The 21,053-nt window shown below is 44.1% G+C and overlaps 1 protein-coding gene across 5 annotated transcripts in view; it reads right to left on the bottom strand.

Moving 5' to 3' along the window:
• Positions 1 to 21,053, bottom strand: part of LOC118775130 (diacylglycerol kinase delta-like) — a 52,044-nt gene that overhangs the window by 7,522 nt on the left and 23,469 nt on the right. For 4 of the 5 annotated variants that reach the window (XM_036524865.1, XM_036524868.1, XM_036524864.1 and 1 more), the window contains exons 3-18: positions 8,703 to 8,813; positions 8,428 to 8,508; positions 8,123 to 8,227; positions 7,885 to 8,008; positions 7,641 to 7,747; positions 6,398 to 6,523; positions 5,850 to 5,952; positions 5,430 to 5,589; positions 4,761 to 4,869; positions 4,326 to 4,465; positions 3,630 to 3,714; positions 2,850 to 2,941; positions 2,443 to 2,542; positions 1,509 to 1,734; positions 773 to 868; positions 137 to 224 (exon numbers count right to left, since the gene is read on the bottom strand). In XM_036524865.1, coding sequence (XP_036380758.1) covers positions 137 to 224; positions 773 to 868; positions 1,509 to 1,734; positions 2,443 to 2,542; positions 2,850 to 2,941; positions 3,630 to 3,714; positions 4,326 to 4,465; positions 4,761 to 4,869; positions 5,430 to 5,589; positions 5,850 to 5,952; positions 6,398 to 6,523; positions 7,641 to 7,747; positions 7,885 to 8,008; positions 8,123 to 8,227; positions 8,428 to 8,508; positions 8,703 to 8,813 — 1,853 coding nt within the window. The remainder of the gene's footprint in view (positions 1 to 136; positions 225 to 772; positions 869 to 1,508; positions 1,735 to 2,442; positions 2,543 to 2,849; positions 2,942 to 3,629; positions 3,715 to 4,325; positions 4,466 to 4,760; positions 4,870 to 5,429; positions 5,590 to 5,849; positions 5,953 to 6,397; positions 6,524 to 7,640; positions 7,748 to 7,884; positions 8,009 to 8,122; positions 8,228 to 8,427; positions 8,509 to 8,702; positions 8,814 to 21,053) is intronic. The other variant, XM_036524867.1, reaches the window with a different exon arrangement.

Below are 21,053 nucleotides of genomic sequence, written 5' to 3'. Positions count from 1 at the left end.
TTACAGCATTCGTGGACCTTTTTATCAATCTTACTACAACGTCACAGCAACATTGCGAGAACATTCCGGTCTGAGAAGTGGCCTGGCTGGTGGTGGCTGTGCATGCGGTGTTGGTCAATGTGTGTCGGCCTCTTACACGGAGTCCTCAGAAAACAGCATGGAGCCGAGGCTTTCCGACTTCTCAAGGACGATGGAGGAGGAAGTGGAGCTCGTGGTCCCTCGCCCTGTGAATCAATGAGAAAGAGACAGAACTGTAACTGTACCACATACAAGGACATGACCATACATTGAGATTAATAATAATTTACTTAACATACACAGTACCAGTCAAAAGTTTCAACACACTCATAGAAGGGTTTTCATTTATTTTTATTACTTTCCACATTTTAGAATAATAGTAAAGACATCAAAAATGGAAATGGAGTTATGCTGTGACCAAAAAACAAATCAAAACTATCTTATATCTTAGATTCTTCAAAGCAGCTAAAAAGCTTTTGTTTTGGAAAGAAATGCATACACAGGCATGAACTTCACTATTTGTCTAAGAAACAAATCTCAAGCATTTAAGCACAAGTGTCTTGATCAAAATGTCTTTGAATGCATGTTTTCCCTTATCTTAATAAGGTGTGTCCAAACGTTCGACTGGTGCAGTATATTTCCTTAAAAACAATAAGCGGGAAATAATATTAAGGCAATAATATGAAATTTGAGCTGTAATTTCTTGGGTTTCCGTCTACTTTAGCTTGCCCGGGGAGGGAGGCATGTCACTCACTTATTTCAGACTCTTTCAGGTCCTCACCGTTGTCTCTCTTCATTGAGGAAGAGGACATGGGGTACACCTGAGTGTGTCTGTTCTGCTCGTCCAACACTGGCGAAAGACCAAAGGAATGAGAGAGGGGGGGTGGAGGAAGGGAGAGGAGACAGATGTTGTACAGCAGGGCAAAAGAGCAAAGGGGAGGGAGAGGCAAGATGGAGGGAGAAGCATTAGATGCCTGAAAAGATTCTACATTTGCATTTATTCATTTGGTAGTTGCTTTTATGCAAAGCGACTTACAAGTGAGGTAGAGTACAACACAAGCGAAAAACCATAAGGAGTCAACAATATTAGAACGGCTGCATGACCAGGTTTCAATGGTTGGCTGGACAAGGTACAAGCTAGCTGGAAGAGCTAATGAGTGCATTAAACCATTAGATTACTTTTTAAAAAATTTTATAGTTTATAGTTTATAGTAAGACAGTTATGAGACATGACAAGTTCCTTTAGGGGTTGTGTTTCAGGTGCTCGGGTGAGAGCTGTGTCTTCAGATGTTTCTTGAAACAGAGGGACTCAGCAGAACGGATGAAGTGTGGAAGTTCATTCCACCATCTGGGGACAACGGCGAAGAAAGTTCTAGATAGTGAATTCTGGATAGTGAGTTCTGATTGGTGATTCCGAATGAACGACTACAAAGGGACGTGCTGCTGTGAAGCAAAAAACCATACGCGGAGCTGCGGTCGAGCGGGCATACCTTTCTCGGCCTGCTCGATGATCTGACGCAGAGCCTTCTTCAGGCTGTTGGCCCTCAGCATCAGCTGGTCTTTGGACTTAAAAGCCCGGGGGATGCTTGGAGCCTCTGACTTGTTGCTCTCCCTCCCCTGGCGTGCTGGCACTGTGCCGGCGGGCACCAGCTGGGCGTCGGCCTCCTCGCCAAGAACCTTCACCAGAGAGTCCAGCTTCTCATTCAGCATGGTGCACTGTTCACAGATGTCAAAAACAGTCACACGCTACCATCAGTCACCTGGACACACACTCACTGTACATGCTTTACACAAATCGGTCTTACACTATACACACAGTCTATCAAACTTTTCATCTCCCCTGCTGAACAGCATAATTTTGGAACATTACAAAGGCTGCAGAATTTACCAAGATGACTGTGCCAAAAAAAAAATTGACATGAATATTGACATCATAACACTGTACAATCAATACACCTTTCATTGCTGTCCTGAAATGAATGTATATTATAGAATTGTTTGTATAATTCTAATTGTAGCTTCAGGAATTAAACTGATGAATCACTGATGAATTAGCAAAAAATGTCACTCAATAATAATATTAATCTAGGTTAATCTAAATTAATAACATTCTGTATAGTACACTCTGTATATAACATTAACCCTAATATTGATAATTGTCTCGACATCTTGGGTGACACCCAAAAACAATTTAGCTTTAATTAGCCAAATTCATTACTCTGTTCAGAAATAACTCAGTAGATAGCTAGCAAGATTCTAACAGTATGTATAGCAGGTCCAAGTGAGTGTTTGAATGAAACTAAAGAGATGGGCATATTCCTCTTCAGTGCTGGACACTCAAGGTCACACCACCATTGCAGAAGCCTCCCCTGCCCAAGCAGCACACCTCCTGGGTACAAACCGTGCTGTAAAAAAACCCCTCACCTTCTTGGACATGGCTTCTGCCTCCTCCCTGTTCTCCGTTGCCCTCTCATACGCTTTCCCCACCTCTGACACAAAATCATTCACCGTCCCACAGAGAAATCTGCCAGGAGACAGGGAGGCCAGAGTGATCTCACATAGCACTGCCACAGTACACAATGCTACCTAGGTCTGCTACTCCACAGATTACTATGGAGCATTGTTTTATCAAGCAGGCCTTTTAATTAAGACCATAATTCACGGAAAGATAGCTCATAAGGGCAGTGTACGGCAACAGTACACTCCCCTAGCGTTTTGAAATCAAAACCTCATTTGGTCTTGCAGTACAGGCAATTATCTAGAAAAATCGATTCATCTGAGAGCACAGCGCAACTCGAGGAGTATGCGCAATATTGTTCTCCTTTACTCACTTAGCAGAGGAGATGACGTCACTGTGCTTGTCCGAGTTCAGGATCTTGGTCAGGTGGGAGGCCACAGAGTCAGCGTACAAGGTCATTTGTACCTGGGAGGAGCATTTGAACAAGAGAGCTGCCAATCAGCGAGAGCATTCCACAACACAATTCCTGTCTGTACTGGTCCCTCAGTGGTGGAATGAACTCCCCACAGGGGTCAGGATAGCATAATCACTGGCCATCTTCCAACGCAAACTGAAGACTCACCTTGTCAGATTGCATCTCAGTTCCACCTCAATCCCTGGCTCTTAATACCTGCTACTTGTAGTAGTGCTTGGTTTTTATTTTTTTTTTACGTGTAGTATCGCAATGTGTTTTGGATTCTGTGATATAGTAACTAATATATCGTAGTGAACCTCGCTTCCTTTGGCAGATTACAAAAGTTAACTTGTGGTAGGGCTTGAATGGTGTTAGGCTCAAACTCACTGGTCTGGGAGTGCTGTTAGCCTGGTCTGACACTGTTTCTCATTCAACTTGAACGGATACACTTACGTTCGATCGTGCTCGAAGTCCCTCTGGATAAGAGTGTCTGCTAAATTAATGTAATGCAATGTAATGTAACAGTTAAACTGATGCGTGCCAACCCACTGGTCTCCTTCTACTAGAAAATACCCTGCAGTCACTCCGACAGCACCGCGTGGGGAGCGCTGCGTGACAACTGAGGCATGATGTGTTGCGCTTACACAGTGGTGGTGGCTGGGGATTATTACTGTGTCCTACGTGTAAATAGGGCTCTACCTGGAGAGGGGAGTCCACGTTGTCGTCCTCTTTCACCACTGGAGGGGGATGTTTAGTAGGTATTTCATATGTCATCACACTCCACCTGAGGCCGCATATACCAGAGAACACAGGTTAGCCTCACAAACACATGACAAGAAACACAGCACAGTGGGTCTAAATTCCACACACAATGCTGCCTACGAAACAAGACACTTTTGTGCTAGTTAAATTACAATGGGGTAGGGTTTCTAAGCTGTGAGTCTTAAAAGGGTGTTCATTCTGCTTGGAAATGTCAATCAGATCTTTAAGCAAGAGCGAAATAAAACTGGTCAGTGCAATGAGGGAAAACAGATGTAAGTCCATTGACCTTACATAACCTCAATCTTAGAGTAGAAGGGAGAGCCGCAAGCAAGCATGAGAGAGATGCATACCAATGCAAAGCCTGAGCAAACTAACTGAGCACGCAATAACATTCACAAGATAGGCAATTATAAAACTGCTGATTTTACAGACATGGTGATAATTTGTGTCTGCCTTGTCTGCACATAACTACCCAGAGACCCCAGGATTTATTTATTATAACTGTCAATAACATACCCCTCCTCCTCCAGCCCACCCCTACCCCAAACACCACTGCTTCAGATCCTCCCAAGTAACCCCCCTCCCCCCAACAAAAACCTCACCCCCAACCCCCCCCCATCTCAGTGGGGTTACCTGTCCAGCATCTTGGTGGTGGCTCTCTCCAGCTTCTCCAGGATCTGCAGGAGCTGGGTGTCATCGTCACAGAGCCCTCCCCATCCCAGCACCCGTGCTAGGTCGTTCCCGGTGCCCAGGGGCAGAACACCCAGCTGGCACTGTACATTTAGACACCACACACACGCGCCCACAATGTTTTTAAAGCAGGGGTCCGAAACTATTCATAAGCAGTTCACTAAAGGGAGAGCCTGCCTGTAATGCTTAATATCAGCCTGTACGAGTTCTGGTGCAGATATCGGCACGTATGCATTCTGGTGCAGATATCTGCATGTATGAGTTCTGGTGCAGAAGTTTGACTGTACAAGTTCTGGTTCTGGTATCAGCTCTTACTGACACAGATACATGTCTGTGTGACTTGTAGCTCTGTTGTGTGGGTCTCTGCTGTGCGCTTACCTGCTTGTGCAGTCCCAGCTTGTCCAGCTCTGACAGCACCCAGCCCACACTGCCATCCCCGCCACACACGAGGATCCGGAACGTGGCGAACTTCTGGAAGAGACGCAGCCTATGGGAAAGGAATGAGAGTGTCCATGCCAGCTATTCTCATTAAGTACATATGAACGTTTCAGAGGAATAAGTAACATAATGCTGCACAAACGGACAGCTGTGATGAGTCTTTTCATTTGTAATGTACAGTACCTGTCAGAGGTTTGGACACACCTGATCAAGATAACGAGAAACATGCATTTAAAGACATTTTCTTCATTTTCATTTTCTTATAGTTCACTAAGAGACATCAAAAGACTGTTTCTTAGTGAACTATAAATAGTGAAGTTGATGTCTATGTATGAATTTCTTTCCAAAAAAAAAATATTTTTTAAAAAAATATTTTTAAATATATTTTTCAAAAATAGTTTTAAATGATAGTTTTGATTTTTTTAAAAAAACATGTTTTTTGGTCACTGAATAATTTCATTTGCTTTATTTCATAGTTTTGATGCCTTTGCTATTATTCTAAAATGTGAAAAATAGAAAAATAAAGAAAGAAAGATGTGTCCAAACTTTTGACCGGTACCGTACATGCAGATGAAAGCACAAGCCTATTAAAATCCTCCCCGTTCCTACCCCTGCTGTGGGCCGCCGTTCATCAGGTCGAACACCTGCGCTGGGTTCAACAGCTGCTTGAACTTGCGCAGGAACTTCACTCCCTGGTTGTCCCCACTCTTGGAATTGACCAGAACCAGCAGCGGGCTGGAGCATGTGGGATTAGCAGCCTTCCAGAACCCTGAGAAGAAAGACCAAGGAGGGCACAGATGGGAGGGTCAGACTGATGGTAATGATCTTTGCATGGCAGTAAATACATAACTGACGATAGTAACACAAAGGACTTGCTTACCAGGGGCAAAACAAAATACCCATGTCTATGTGTGAAAATGCTATTACTCCTGTCCATTAACAACTAGTGCGACAAACTGTCCGTGTATGACTGTGTTTAAAGGTGTGGTTAAGCACATTTATACAACATGCAGTTGAGAACCCAGTTACCATCAGAGTCGATACTGTTGAGAGCAGGGGGTGGGATGATGGAGACCTTAAACTGGCCCAGTGGACAGCGTTTCCCCATGTGCTCCTTACAGCTGTTGTGTACCTGCATATACACATACACACACACCCACACAGCTTAGAGGTTTTTTGACAAGGGCCTGCCGTACTGGAAGATTAGCTCTAGTGTAATGCGTCCAGTTTTGGGAAAATCTACGAGGAGGCACAATCAACCCAGAAAGAGTTTTCTAAAGGAACGCAGCAGGTGCAAGTATGTGAGACTGGGCACTGCAGACTCCTAATGAGGTATCCTCAGTGGCAAGCATCAACGCAGAAGCCCTCCGCTGATATTCTCCTTCTTCCTGACCTTCTACAGACACACCTACGCCCCCCTCTCACCAGATAGATGTCTGACCTTTCCGTCAAGTCCCTCACTTCAAGAGGGGCCCTTGAACTTAGAACTCTCCGGTTAATTTACATAAACAGGCCTTGTTTTTTTTCTTTGTCCTGTCTGGCCCTGCTGTGCGGTTGATGATTAGGGCGGGACTCACGATGGCCTTGCACCACAGGCAGCGCCAGTCCTGCAGCCGGCGCACGCTGCCACAGTTACGGTCACACACCACGCACTTGGCACTGACGGGCAGGTTCCCCTCCATCCACTGGTGCGGCATGGACACCTACAGCAACACATCAGCTGTCAGTGCAAGTAAGCATCTTTATACAGTAGGGGGAGTCTGTGGTTAGAATTCTCACTGTGTTACAGAAAACATGTTCTTTGACTGTTCTTTTAAGGCCAGGGTAAGCTGTTCTATGAATGAAGCATGGAGGATATTACCATCTCATTGTGACCACAGCTGTAACTAGTGCTCTGCGACGGAAAATATCAGCGATATACAATTAAACATATATCATCCGTGCATTTTAAAAACAACACCCGGCAAATTCTCATATTTACTAATGTTGTTCATAATTGGTTAAGGAGACCGCTTTTTCACAAGGTGTTTTGAAGCCTACAGCTGAGATTTATGAACACAGTGTAGATCCCTACAGAAAGAACAGAAAGCCCAAGAACCTTAGAGACCAAGAATCATCACCACAAATCCAGGTCCTGCTCCTTTTTTAATATTTCATAAAGAATAGACAGGTAACACTGCATGGGGTGAGGGCTGAGAGCACTGCTGCAAATACAAGCCGCACATTAGCAGCGGGAGAGTAGAGTGTCTTAACCAGCACCCTGACAGAGCTACTTCTCCCAGCCCTCAGGGCCACGGTTTGATCCAGTCTCCTCATTGGAATTCAGCACACAGGCCCCGTGCTGCATCTCTGCCCTCCGGGGGACTCATAAATCAAATAAGCCCGATGCGGGATGTGTGTGAGACGGGTTTCCCTAATGAGGGAGGCATGTGGGCGGCGTTGCCCGTCTGGCCTCTTAAAGGGCACCGCAGCGCAGTGGGAGGCACAGAGAGAGCAGAGTGGAGGATGTAGCTGTCCCTCTCTACAACTGATCCATTTAACAACCAGCCCAAGATGCCCTGGGCAACTTATTAGGAGTGCTGGAAAGATGTCATTTTTACATGTTGATGCCTGACCATGTAAATATTTTGGTGCAGGTATTTTCATGTACCAAACCTGCAAGCGGTGGCTACATGACACTGAAATGAGGGCAGAAAATGCTAAGATGCTTCATAGACTGCACTGTGGTGCCTGGGTCTGACAACATGTTTGAGGAACACGGTCAATAGCTGGCGCTGAGGCATCTCCTGCCTGCTTCGTCCCTCCCCAGCCGTGACTCACCCCCTCCTCATCCTCAATGATGTCGTTCCCGATTGATGCGAGTGTGGTCCACTTGCAGTTGTTGGTGGACCTCACAGCACAGCGCTTATGAGCTTTGAACTTGCACACTAGAAGAGAAGAGAAGAGAAGAGAAGAGAAGAGAGGAGAAGAGAACATAAGAGCAGAGAAGAGTTCTACCTTCATAATTGTAATCCTTACAACGTTTCACATCATTGAGTTCACACATGACCAGATCGAGGTGTACCTTCACAAGACAGGCCGTGAGAGGTGACCCCCGACAGTGCCTCTCGGCACACATTGCAGAAAGTGGGGCGGGCGTGGGAGCAGGCGTACCAGTTGTGCATCCCAGAGAAGTGCTCCATGTTGAACTGACGGAGACAGAGGGAGATACATGCTGTCTACCACAAGGAGGGCTTCAGAACAGTCCCATGCCTTTCTTACCCCCCTCCGCACGCAATCCCAGCAGAGGGGCATGACCTCACCTCATAACTTTCCCATTTCTGCACTGACTTCAGAGCACTGATCCAGTCCTCCATTTCTTTTCTGCTCTCCGCACATAGCATCAGCTTCCTGAAAGGAGTGATAACCTGGGAGAGACAGAGAGAGAGACAGTGTATGACTGTTTTGGCAGCACTGCTTCGGTTTGTGGTTTGTGCTGCCAATAGGGCACCGGTGAATTGACCTGAACTGAGAAACTCACTTTACACTCACTCAGAAGGAAAAACTCACTCTTGAACAGATTGTTTTTTTTTTGGTGTTTGTGTCCTCAGTATGATGTTGCTCTTACCGTGAAGCTGTTGTTGATGTTCTTAGTGCTGGTCTCTGCGACACTGGCATCAGAGAGGTCCACCTCATCAAATATCAGAGACTGCGACATAAATACAAATGGATTGATCGAACATTACAGCAAACTGGCAAACTTTCTCAGTAACTATGAATGTAACAAGAAGTATCTGAAATTAATTAGAATGCTTAAGGTACACATTTGAAAACAATTAAATGTATATTATAATTTAATCTGTTCAAAGTTCGGATAAAGATGGCAAGTGCCCCTGTCCTCACCTTTGAGTCTTTGGCATAGTACAAAGTCCGTCCTCGCAGTTTGAAGTATCTCTTCTTCCATCTCTGGAAAGAGCTTGTTTGTTTGAGCAGGAGTCCCTCCTTTACGCTTCTCTGGCACAGAGAGAGACAGGGGCAAATCAATCAGGAGTCGAGACTGTGTGAGTTTACCTGGGTCATGGAGTGTTTGTGTGCGTGTGTGTGTGATTACAAGAGTGATTTGCGTATGTACTAGCACGGAGGACAGACATAATTACAGACAGTCGAGCCCTGCGCTGAAATGAGAGAGGCAGTTATAAGATGAAAGACAAGTAAAGTCACGCTTTGCTGAAATACTTTGAGTAATGGTTTTATTTTTAACACGGCTCGGCATATTCCTCAAAGAGGCTGCATCTTCATGTCCCCGTGTGCAAGTGGTGTCGTTACTCAAGCATTCTCATCGAAATATAAAAAAATACAAAGAGATCTGCCTTAAGAAGGCTGATCTGTTTCCACATCTTGTCGGCAACAAATGCTACGTCTGTTGTTTTGCACCAGCCACTGCAGAGCAAACCAATTACCCCAAAATGCTGCAGTCTGAGCAGTTAGGGAGGCTGGTATAGGGCACGCTGATGAGGACGGCTGCTTGTGGCCTCGGTTTTCCAGACGGTGCCAGGGCAGGGGATCATCAGTCAGACAGCGCCAGGGTTCACTAATAACCACAGCTGGCATTATTTCAGTCCTGACAAGCCGTAGGCTCCCTCTAATTTCTCTGGTCTTCCATGTGCACTCTATCTCTATCTGGTGTGGGGGACAGTCAGTAACGCGTGGTCACATGGGGGCGGAGTGAAAGGTGAGAGGCAGATGCCACTTGAGTCAGCTCTCTAAGAGCAGGAAGTGAGTCACGCAGAGAGAGAGAGAGCTCCGCTCCCCTCCTCTCCTCGGCAGACTGGGGAGCGAGAGAAGCATCTTAATCAACGAAGTGACAGAGAGCCCTGAGCTGTATCAAAGCCCAGGCTGGATCTGTGGGGTGCTTTTTACACGCACGTTACGAATATGTCACTACATCTAGCCCCGAGAGAGAGAGAGAGAGAGAGAGAGAGAGAGAGGACTTGAGTTGGACAGACCGCTCACTTGCATTCTGCTACCCTTCATCTAAAGCTATACTCATCTGTATCATTTGGTATATTATAATGCTACAGACAAAAAGAAAAACATTTTCCTCTTTGAGAAGATCCCTTGTGCCCCTAGATCTTGCTGCAGCATGTAACGTTAACACAGGTGACATACTACATGCAAGATTAAGCACAGCCACCATAATGGAAATTCAGGAGGACACAGTGATGGTAATGTCACCGACAGTCTTTCAGAGAACAGTTTTACTTAAGTTCAAAACACTAGGGAAGAGTTGCTTTTTCTATTTCATTTTTTCCATCTGTGGTGGATTTCTAACCACATGCTGAGGCACTCCTGCACTGGAGTTTCCCTGTCTGTGATGAACTGTGAGGTCATACTGACTTCTCAACAACCTCAAGGCAGTGCACATTCAACACACTCACAAACTGAGATACTCTGTGTGTGTGTGTGTGTATGTTTAAATGCTAACCCAGCTTTACTGCAGGAAATCCCCTTCATCCCAGAACACAATCAGCCCAATAATGGAATTAGATGATATGCTGACCAACAGCACCCCATCTGTTCCCATTACATTTGAGCAGATGCCAGCTCTTCCACATCCCAGGCAGTGTGGTTCGCAGCACAGCTGATCCGCCTTGCTTTTTAACATTTTCCTAGTCCATGTACAGAGATAAATGTTGTCTGGAATACTGCGGTCGAGAAAAGGCAATCAGGCAAAAAATTGCCTTCAGCCAAGAAGAAATCTAATTACCTGTCCTGTTTCAGCAGACACAATCAAATTCTATTCTCCTGATACTCAGTTCAGATGGCACACACAAGATTTCGATACATTGCCATCACTTTGAGGAGCACTGCAAAATTTCCCAATTGTCATAAATCAAATCTTCATAATCAAGATAACGCACCTATGTCCTATGGCATTTCAAACCACTGTGCTGTGGGTCAAGATTTATAGTTTCTTCCACATTTATTCATACCCCCACATAAAGCAGGAAAAAAATCACAATTTAACAGAAAAAAGTATATGTTGGATATTTTTCCACCTATTATTTTAAAATGTCACATTTTTTTCTGAATAGTATTACACAGTAGACTAATCTCCATCTGAGCTGTACTGTAGACTTCCAACTCCCTGACTGCCAAAGTGGATTGTAACTTTGTCAGCTTGGTACAGGGTACTCCTGCTGGTGCTCTATACCACTGCCAACCACAATTCATTAGGTTGCATACGGGCAACTACCTGTGAATCCACAAAACTCTATGCCTCATAAACTCCATTTTCTTCCAAAATCCATTTGCATTCTCAACCGATGAGCTATCTTTGCTCTGTTAGTGAAAGTGCGTTAATGATAACTTCAAAAGGATGGTATAACCGTAGCATGCAGCTCAGTTGTGGAAAACCAATCAATGAAACCATTAAACCTCTGCAGCAGAAATATGTGGTGAGAAGGAACTGTATGGTTACAGACAACCCACCCACTCATACACTCACACTCAGCAAAGAAGAAAGGCTATATGTATTTACCAGACTTTCTGCCTCTCATAATTAATATTGAATTTCCTCAACTAATCTCAGAAGAGGTATTATGTCATTTTTTACTTCTGATAATTGTGTTGTTCATCATGATTGCATGTTTCAAGTAAAATCACTGCTATCATGTAGCACCCAAGGCTAGAGTATTGAAATCTATCATGAAACTAGGAATTTGTTCAAAATAAATAAATGAAATAAATAAACTAATAAATAAATTAGTTTATTTATCTAAAGATGGCATAGGACTTGAAGACATCACATAGAACTCGGCTGGGGACTCAGTTCTAACCGGAGACCAGACTGGCATTCACAAGGTGTGACATTCCAGAAAGGAGTGGGCAAAAATCCATCTACTCTCTCTGACCGTATCTGCATTGGCTGCATTCAGCAGGATTTGGCAACCTGAGGTAACATGGGGTTCTGTGGGGCAGTGTAGCAAAAGTCCATATGTTATCTGTTTGTACATGTGCACCCAAGCCATGGCTCAGTCCAAATGCAGGAGAGCGGAACGCTTTCACTCACTGCTTTCCATGGATTTGGCTCTGGATTTCTGGTGCCATTCTAAACAAAGTACAAAGTTCTGGGGCCTGCTGTGCAACCCTTTATCCTTCTTTTGAATGTGCCCTGTACCCCTTGCCTTTCTCATCTTCTACAGATACCTCCAGGAATTTATCTGTTGATGTCACCCAATTTCATTTAGCTGTAATGACATGCCACCAATTATTTACAGAACTGACTAACAAGTTTCTTTAAAGAGAGGTCATTATTGTTATTGCAGATTACACATTAACTTGAGACAAACTCCCAATCAGTACTTTTCCATTGTTTATTGTCACAAACAGGAAACCACAAAGAACATGAGTGACAATTGGATTGAGTGTTTCAGACCAAACAATGTTTTAGTCAATAAGCCAAAGAGGAACATCAATACAGGTAGGTGACCCATGAGAAATGAGCCCGATGCCCAACATCCAAATCTGAGAACAAAGTTCTGAGACTTCAGCCTGGATGGCAAATGCTATGCCAGATATACATTCAAACAGCAAAGAAAATTATTCATAAATATTCAGGTGGATAAAAGAAATCTAGCCCATTAATTACTCTAATGCAACAATACACTGTCTTGCAGACATGCAATGGGTATGCATATCACAGAACTATTTGAAGAAGTAGATATTATTTTAAAACATTCATGGTTTAACTGATGACTTTGTTGCATACTGTCTCTTAGAGGCATAAACAGCATCAGACAGCAAGGGGTGGAGGTGTGCAGGCTTGGCATGGTAGCTCAGATGGCAGCTACACACTGAATACATACGTCCCTTAGCCATACTTCCCTACAATCAGGTGAGTAACCTACACCTACCCACAGGCACACTAAACAAACCCCTGGCATCCCTCCTCCAGGAAATGAGGTGAAACGTCGAAATATGATCCTGCCCCGACACAGGGAACCGTCCCTTTAGACAGGTGCACTCAGATGAGCACCAACAGACGAGCTAAAAATAGAGTCGGATAGCTGACTGATCTAGACACTACCTGGCACAGGTCCAAAGGCAACCGGTCGCATGCGGAAGTGGGCACGGCTCCTGCTGATTTCTCCAGCCCCCAGGCCTCCACCACAATAGACACACAGCTATATTCATCATGGTTTTCATCGCCTTTCATCACAGGCACTGTCTGCTTGAACGAGCTTCGCATTGAAAAACCAGACTACACTCCCCGTACCTTTGGAATGACCTCTTTATTCATTCATCCTTTATAGTCCTTTATATTCCTGTAGAAGGTGTTGTGGGTGATAACACAGATAAAACTAAGGTCTTGTCCTCGATTTGCTCTTGAGCTATGTTTGTAAATGGCATTTTTACATGGTGTCTCAGGAATTTCAACCAGACACTTGAACCTAAGGTGTGCAATCAAATGTTTTGAACAATGTTTCTAATAATGTTTCGAAAATAATGTTTCTAATTATTTTAAAATATTTTTTCACATCCTATAGTTAACTGTCAAAAAAAGAAATGCATTAGTTACATTTTATGCTGAATCACTATTTGCTTGCTTATTTAAAAAGTGCCTTTTATAAGACGCTTATTTGAAATGTACACATTGTGAAGGTATATAAAAATAAGTAATCATAAAAAATGTATTCCAATCCTCTCTCGTCCCCACTGAGGGCTATGTAAGCAATCCTGCAGTGCGAGCTTTCAGCGAATGGCCGATCAAAGAAATCACCTCTGCAGAGCCCACCCACCGACAAAAAAATGAATGAATAAATAACTATGACAAAATTGTTGTTAACCAAACCGCTTATATACACCAAAGTTAGGCATCTTAGGTGAGGTGAGGAGATGCTTTGACTGTTGATGATTGGGTTGTTACACCTGTCCCCTGCCAGAGCCTCTGACTCATGCACCCTCCTTACAGTGGTGTCATGAAGCAGCATGACTCAGCCTGACTCCTGCCGTCTGCCACAGAGCAGGGAAGCAGGGCCAAGGGCATGTCTCACAGACACATCTTATGTGATTCAATTAAGACTACTTGGAAAGACATTTTAGTTCACTTGCGCTGCACAGGGTACCAGCAGTGGTGAGGTGTGAGCCTTTCAAATATAGCCAGGTGTAGAACCGTCACTGTAACACCCATTTATGTGGAGGAGATTAGAACGTAATCACCTTATTGACGTCTGCTCACGCCCACCAGACAGGGGCATCTACAGTGAGCTGCCTGCGAGTGTGCGGCAAGGTCGTTTTCATTTGTTCATCTGATAAAAGGAACCCTGTCTCTGTCTCTCTCGTTCTCTGTTTGCTTGTGCTTGTTCCTCTCCTGGCCCCTGAAACCACTCCACAGAGTGCCCCAGAGCATCGCTCCACCCATCAAATCCACGTTCCTATGGCAATATAAACCAGAAGGACCCCTGGTGCATCACAGTGCAATCTTGAACAGGGTGAGCCACATCAGCTCTAGTAGTTGAGAAATCATAGCATGGGTAAAAACACTGCATACACATCTCATTTAGAATCAAGTATACTAAATGAAGAAGTGCAGGGAATGAGAATGTTATACATATAAGGGCCAGAGTATTCTCACTGTTCTTTTTCAGAGGAACACAAGGCATGTAAATGTAATTTTTCGGTCTTGTACTTTAGCCAATTAACTTCACAGTTAATTCTGCTGCAAAAATAAATCAAGCTGTTTACTAATCATTTAAATGGGAACAAATATGACATGTCAAGACAAAAAAAATACCAAAAGAAAATAATAGTGAAACCATCTGGGGACGGGGATGGCTGCAATGGACGGATATGAGTTTGCATCTGAGTCATTATAATGACACAAGTCTTCTTTTGTCTTCTGTTGTTTCAAGCAAAGGGATCACATACAGATCACGGAACTGAATGCACAGAATTTACTGCAAACTTTATAAAGTCAGCTCCAAAAGCTATGATACCACTATGTATAAATTGAAAATAAGACCTCTTACTGCCATTGCAACATAACTGGAATTAGAATGAAAGGGAGCCAGGTTGTCTCAATATTGCCTCACTAGACACCCTTCACCCAGCATTCCAGTGTCCCCACAAATCCATTTGGCAAACTCAGCTGTCTGAATGAACTGTGTGTCGACACATAGCCAGTGAGAGCCAGTGACGCGGCACAGAGACAGCGGCATGGAGGGTAACCATGGAAACAAGCACACTGACACAGTCGCGCCCCCTGCTTGCTTAGTGGGGTAAAAGGAAGGCGAAAATGAGGCCGGGAGCTATACAAACCCACTCACACCAAGATGCACGCATCACACGTCCGCACAATACAGAGGCTAATTCTCTTGCTACTTCTTGCTCTTCCTGCATGTGCAAAGCAGCACCCTTGTGGGATGACCTTGTGTGTCTCAATATGCAGCCATTGGTCAGCTCTCAGTGTGGTAGCTGTTGCACCTGTTGAAAATGAACTTGAGAGTATCTGGATGCTCTCAGGTTTTGAATGCATGAATTGTTCCTTCACCGTTTCCTGTTTGGACTTCTCCATACGCTGCTTCGAAACTGAAACTGTGATGGAACAGTCACTTCTCTGTAATTCTACAAATGCAGAATTTTAAAACGCGTAGGTGTAATTCACACCAGAACAAACCACATCCTGTCAAAAATAGCTCAGCCTTTTATTAATAGAAATAAGAAGTCAGCCCGTACAAAACACAGCTTCATTTAAATTTAAGATTTACTGTAATGTCAAGGGGGGGTGCAGATAAATTGCTCACAATTAATTGCAGTTTGCACACTTATCTTTTCAAACTAAGAACACAAAGGCCCCTTAGATGTACAGTACATGTGTTCATTGAAATACGGACAGATATCATTTTACAGTGGAGCACTGTGCATTGGAGAAGCATTATCTTGCTCAGTATTACTTCTGATTCCCCCCACCATATGGTGCAAATCTGTCACCTATATCATAATCTAAGCCAAACAAATGAGCTGCAGCGTAAAAAGGGAGCGATCACATGGTGAAAGACCGAAAGAGAGAGAAAGGGCGGTCGAATGAGAGAATGAGTGAGACAGAGACAGCGGCTAAGACAGCAAAACAAAGAGATCAAAAGAGAGCTTGTTTGTGTGTGTGTGTGTGTGTGTGTGTGTGAAAGAGAAAGAGACAGAGAGGAGAAACCCAGCTTCTACCAGAATGCTGCCTTTAAAGGTAATCTTTATTTAGACTAAATTAAAATCAGGCAGATCAGTGTGAAGGGCAAATAGACACATCATGTGTCATTAGAGAACATTCATTTTCTGATGGAATAATCTCACCCTCAACATGTACGCTGAGTCTTCCACTGATCGCAGAGCTCAATGGCTCAGCTTTTATATGCACCCCATTAGATTCCTTGGAAGGCTTTCATCCAAAATGTGATGTTCCAATTTTCAGCTGACAAGCTCTTTGGATGAGACAAGAACAGGAACAATGCTGAAGCTGGAATGCTGTAGACAGATGGCTCATTCATGTTCAAACCCAGAATGCTAAATGGATTGAACCCTTTCTGTGAGGTGGGGTCCTGACGTTAGTGAACTTCAGCTTGAGACAGCATACAGGCTGAGGTTGCCATTATGTTAGCACAACTGCCTGCAACTGAGCATGAAATGCTCCCCTTTCCCACTGGTGATGCAATAACATGACAGGATATGATGCAATAACCATGCAGGATATCATAGTCCAGTTTCATTCACTACAAACTGTGGTGATTTACGGGGGAGGCAATGAGCTCAACCACTGAAGCTGGCAGACAGACCTCCCCCCACTGCTTAGTAATATTACCACATAACCTGGGCCTTGGAGCAAAGCAGGCATATCCTGCTACAAACTGCTGCTAACTCCGTCCCCCTGTCCAATAGACCTGCTCATCGCAATATATTACAAGCAACCATGCATTTGAAATATTTATTCTATTGTATGTAGTTTGGTTCTTTTACTTCATCTGGTCTGCTGAAAAAATAACTATTTACGTAACATTTTTAGTTTTATCAGGGAACGTCTATTGAAATAAATGGAGAAAAAAAGGCATGGCCCAACAAACAACATAGCAGTCAAGTGGCCTAAACTATAGCAGCTCAGAGGTGCTGTGGGGTTTGATTATAAAAGGAGGACTGTGATTCACTGCCAGGCAGCCTCAGCCCCGCACCAAGGCCGGTGTTTATTTCATGAGTATGCTAGATTGATGGCAGGTTTTCAGCACACCCACAATCTCATCAGAGACGGCAGGATGCCTATTCACAGCACCACAAAGTGGCTGCAGATCTTGGGGGCAGAGTGAGAGGCAGGGCAAGGACTCTGTGTGCCGGGGATGTCAACGAGGCACGGCCAACAGATTGCTGCCGTGGAGGAATGCGCCGGGGTCCCCTCCACAGTGGCAACGTGCCATATGCCAACGGAGGCCCTGCTCACAGAATGGCATCTTGACAGGGGCGAGAGAAATCAATGTGCAAATGGGAAAAAAAGGAGCAATGAAAGATCTCACATCATGGTGAAACATGGTTAGCGCTGTGCTCTCTACTAGCCCCGCCACTCGGCACTGCGTCACGCCTCCCAGATCTACTGGAACACCTGTCAGAGGCTCACTGGAGCGAAGGCACGTGAACCAAAGCAGAGAGATAAGAAGACTTTCGCCGCTACGTCAGCTTGTCACGCACCCATCCACTGCACAGCCCCACCCTTACCCCCCCCCCCCCCCTTCCGCCCTGGCCCCCACCCACCGCACATCCACCGCAGCAGTGGCTGAGTTAAGAGTCACGACTCTCTGCTTCAGACTCAAAGAGGTCTCAGTCATGTGGTCTCTAGGAAACAGCCACTTCAGCCCCTCCTCCTCGCTGCAGCATCACAGCAGGCAACACAATCATCAAGCCTCTTTCCTGCCGGCATCTTTGATACAAACAACGGTGTCCGGCAACATCAAAAAAAATAACCGCTTCCTGGTGTCGCCCGTTTGTTATGAATGCGTTCATAGGTTAATGGCAGACGAGGTGGTTAGAGGATCTTCCCGTGATTGGGCATAAAAGCAGAGAAATGGCCAGATATGTAATGGATATGAAGGGCACAGACTGGTAGAACCATGTGTTGGAAGGTGAGCTAAGATTTCGGTGAAAGAGCGAGAGGTACATCTGTCATTTGCCCAGAAATGACACAGAGCCAGACCTGGAGCCCGAATGACAGATGCTTGCGGCTGACTGGCTGAGCACACAGTGCTGTCCACCACCTCTCACCATCTGTACAGGAGTACATTTATTGCAGTGAGGGGGACTGGCACGTCTGATTATTTCAATTTTAGATGAGTATTCAGACCTTTCGGGGAACAAGACCGAGAGCAATTGTTCATTGGCACAAAAAAGGAAAAGCCGGAGAACCCATTGTCAAACAAAGGTCTCCAGTTGAAAATAAATTAACTGTAAAGACTGGCAAAGAATATATAATAGGTGCAAGTAGGATTAAAAAAGCATCTTGTTCAAAGTTCCATTCACAGTGAGAATTTACAAAGCAGTTCGTGATTTCATCCCAGTTCATCCCAAAGGTGCTCGATGGGGTTGAGGTCAGGGCTCTGCGCGGGCCAGTCAAGTTCTTCCACACCAAACTCATCAAACCATGTCTTTATAGTCCTTGCTTTGTGCACTGGGGCAAAGTCATGTTGGAATAGAAAAGGGCCTTCCCCAAACTGTTTTGCCAAAAAGTTGGAAGCATAGCATTGTCAAAAATGTCTTGGTATGCTGAAGCATTAAGTTTGCCCTTCACTGGAGATAAGGGGCCTAGCCCAAACCCTGAAAAACAGGTGTGGCCAAATACTTTTGTCCATAAGTATATGTATTTGAATACAATGTCATTACAATGTATTGGTCAGGCGTCCGAATACTTTTGTCCATATAGTGTATATGACATATGACATAATGCTGTAATAAGAACTATTTCCTTTCCACCTCATTAAGGCCTGTTGATCAATTGCACTCCCCCAGACAGCACCAGAGTGACAGAGTCTCTCTGATTCTTTATTGGATCAGCAAAGGCGCTGAGGCATTGATCGGCCAGCTAATTAAGCTGTTAGTGTCTGGCAGAGTAATTCCGCAGCACACTAAGAGGCAATTACCTTGATGAGGGTGAGGGGGAACTTCCCATCTTGTGTGCCTCTCTCCTGTCTCAATATGACTGAAGCTGTTTCACATACCGGATGCAGGTATAAGGACTGTGGAGATGAATCTTTACATGTGCACATCTCTACTAAATTATGGTGTTATACTGTCCACTTAAAAACATGCACTCCCTGAGATGAGGTCACCCAAGGGTACTATACTAATATCTGTTCTGCCTTTTTTTATTTAACAAACCTATGCTTCGCTCCACACCCACACATTATCATCCACGTACAAGTGGGTCAAGTGAAGAGCACTGTGAGACAAATACGGTAAGAGGCAAAGTGGAAATTTTGCTTTGTTTTTGTTGACACACCGCAGTGACATCCGCTAGACCTAAGCCTTTATCTCATCATGCACCAACAGCCACATATATGCAACACCAAGCACATTAAAATAGTATGCTTTCCCCACAAAGATGGGCTCCTGATAACCGAGACAGCCCTCCCTCCAAATGCATGAGACATGTGGCAGGTGGGTGTAGCAGTCGGGAGTTTTACAGTGAGCACCCCAGCCTGTTAAATGTAACACCGTGCTGAAGCCTTAACAGGAACAACCTCCATCACACTTTAGCAGATTATGTACACTCCTTTGTGCCCTCGGAGGTCAGAGGCTGAGCTGTTCACTTAAAAGTCTTGGCAGAACTCCTACATACTGAGTTAATACAGCACAAACCCATATCTCTACAGCACAAACACATACAACTACAACACAAACCTATTGGACTATGACATAAACCCATTTCAATACAACACAAACCCATATCACTACAACACTGCAAACCCCCACTCTAAGTGATTACAACTAAATTATGTGCAATATGCCAATATGCCAAAATGACAATGATTTACATGTTTTAAACTGATTATGCTAAATGAAAATGGTTTGTGTCACAACGCCTTCAAAACCTTTCCAGTGTGTCACAATAAAAATCACCACAACTAATAGCTGGCTTGCACTCAAACAAAGGAGAATAAAATTACTAAATTAAATTAATAAAATTACTTTTCTTAGTCTACTGCTCCTGTGTTGCTGCAATTAGTCAAATATAATGAACTAAGAAATATTTCTTTTGTCATCCTTTTTGAGCATGATGTAATATATACTTGAAGATATATTTTAACAAAATAAATTTTTTGTATGGGTCTGTATGGGTCATCACTATTCTATGACTGCTTTGTTTCTAACATGCTGCTTCTTCTCTTCTTCTCCTGTTCACACTCTGGCACTGACACTGGCTTTTACACAAAGTGAAGTTCTGTTCAATCATCTATGAATAATGGTAATAATCATCTGCTTCCACAGCCCAGTAAATTATTGTGATATCCTTCATCATAACTGCATTTCACAGTATCATTCAACAGTTACTCATTTCACATTCACATAGTTACTGGCATTAATTCCATTTCTGTGCATATTGCTGCTCCATCAGTGTTGAATAGCAATGTTGTTTGAATGAATTGATATACCCTTAGAGTGGGAACATTTAGAGGGAAGGACTGCTTTAATAAGGAGTAAATAAAGCGCTATATGCCAGGATTTTAAAAGAGAGGACATCTATATGTGGTCAACAGGATCATGGGATATTGATGTCATATTTTTCCTAGAACAACCCAACGTACTGTAAGTTTCAGTAACTCCTGTAAACCTCATTAGTGCTCAAGAGCTCAAATAACAGGCCATGGATATCTGACTCTGATCGTACAGGCTCTGATGAGACGAAATACAGGAACGGACATGAGTCTGTTCTCTGTGGTCTCATCCTGTCAGCCTTCTTCTGTGTTGGACCTAACAAACAGGATCAGCTTTCCTTTCCTTTCCTTTCCTTCCAGCTTTCAGCTTTCCTTTCCAGGTAATTGTTCTATTGTTCCAACAAACATACATACATTCTACACAACCACAACACAGCAATGAAGCATTCCTTATATGGGGATGCTGAAGTTTCCAGTTGTTGAGCACAAAATGGTGGCTGCGCAGAAACTACCTGCACCAAATATTCAATTATCCTGACATCTCAAAGTCATTACCATAAAATTGCCGGGTTCC

This window comes from Megalops cyprinoides, chromosome 3 (genome assembly GCF_013368585.1).
Source record: "Megalops cyprinoides isolate fMegCyp1 chromosome 3, fMegCyp1.pri, whole genome shotgun sequence".
Lineage (NCBI taxonomy): Eukaryota > Metazoa > Chordata > Actinopteri > Elopiformes > Megalopidae > Megalops > Megalops cyprinoides.
Note: the sequence above shows the minus strand (reverse complement) of the source record. Positions and strands in the feature narration are given on the sequence as shown.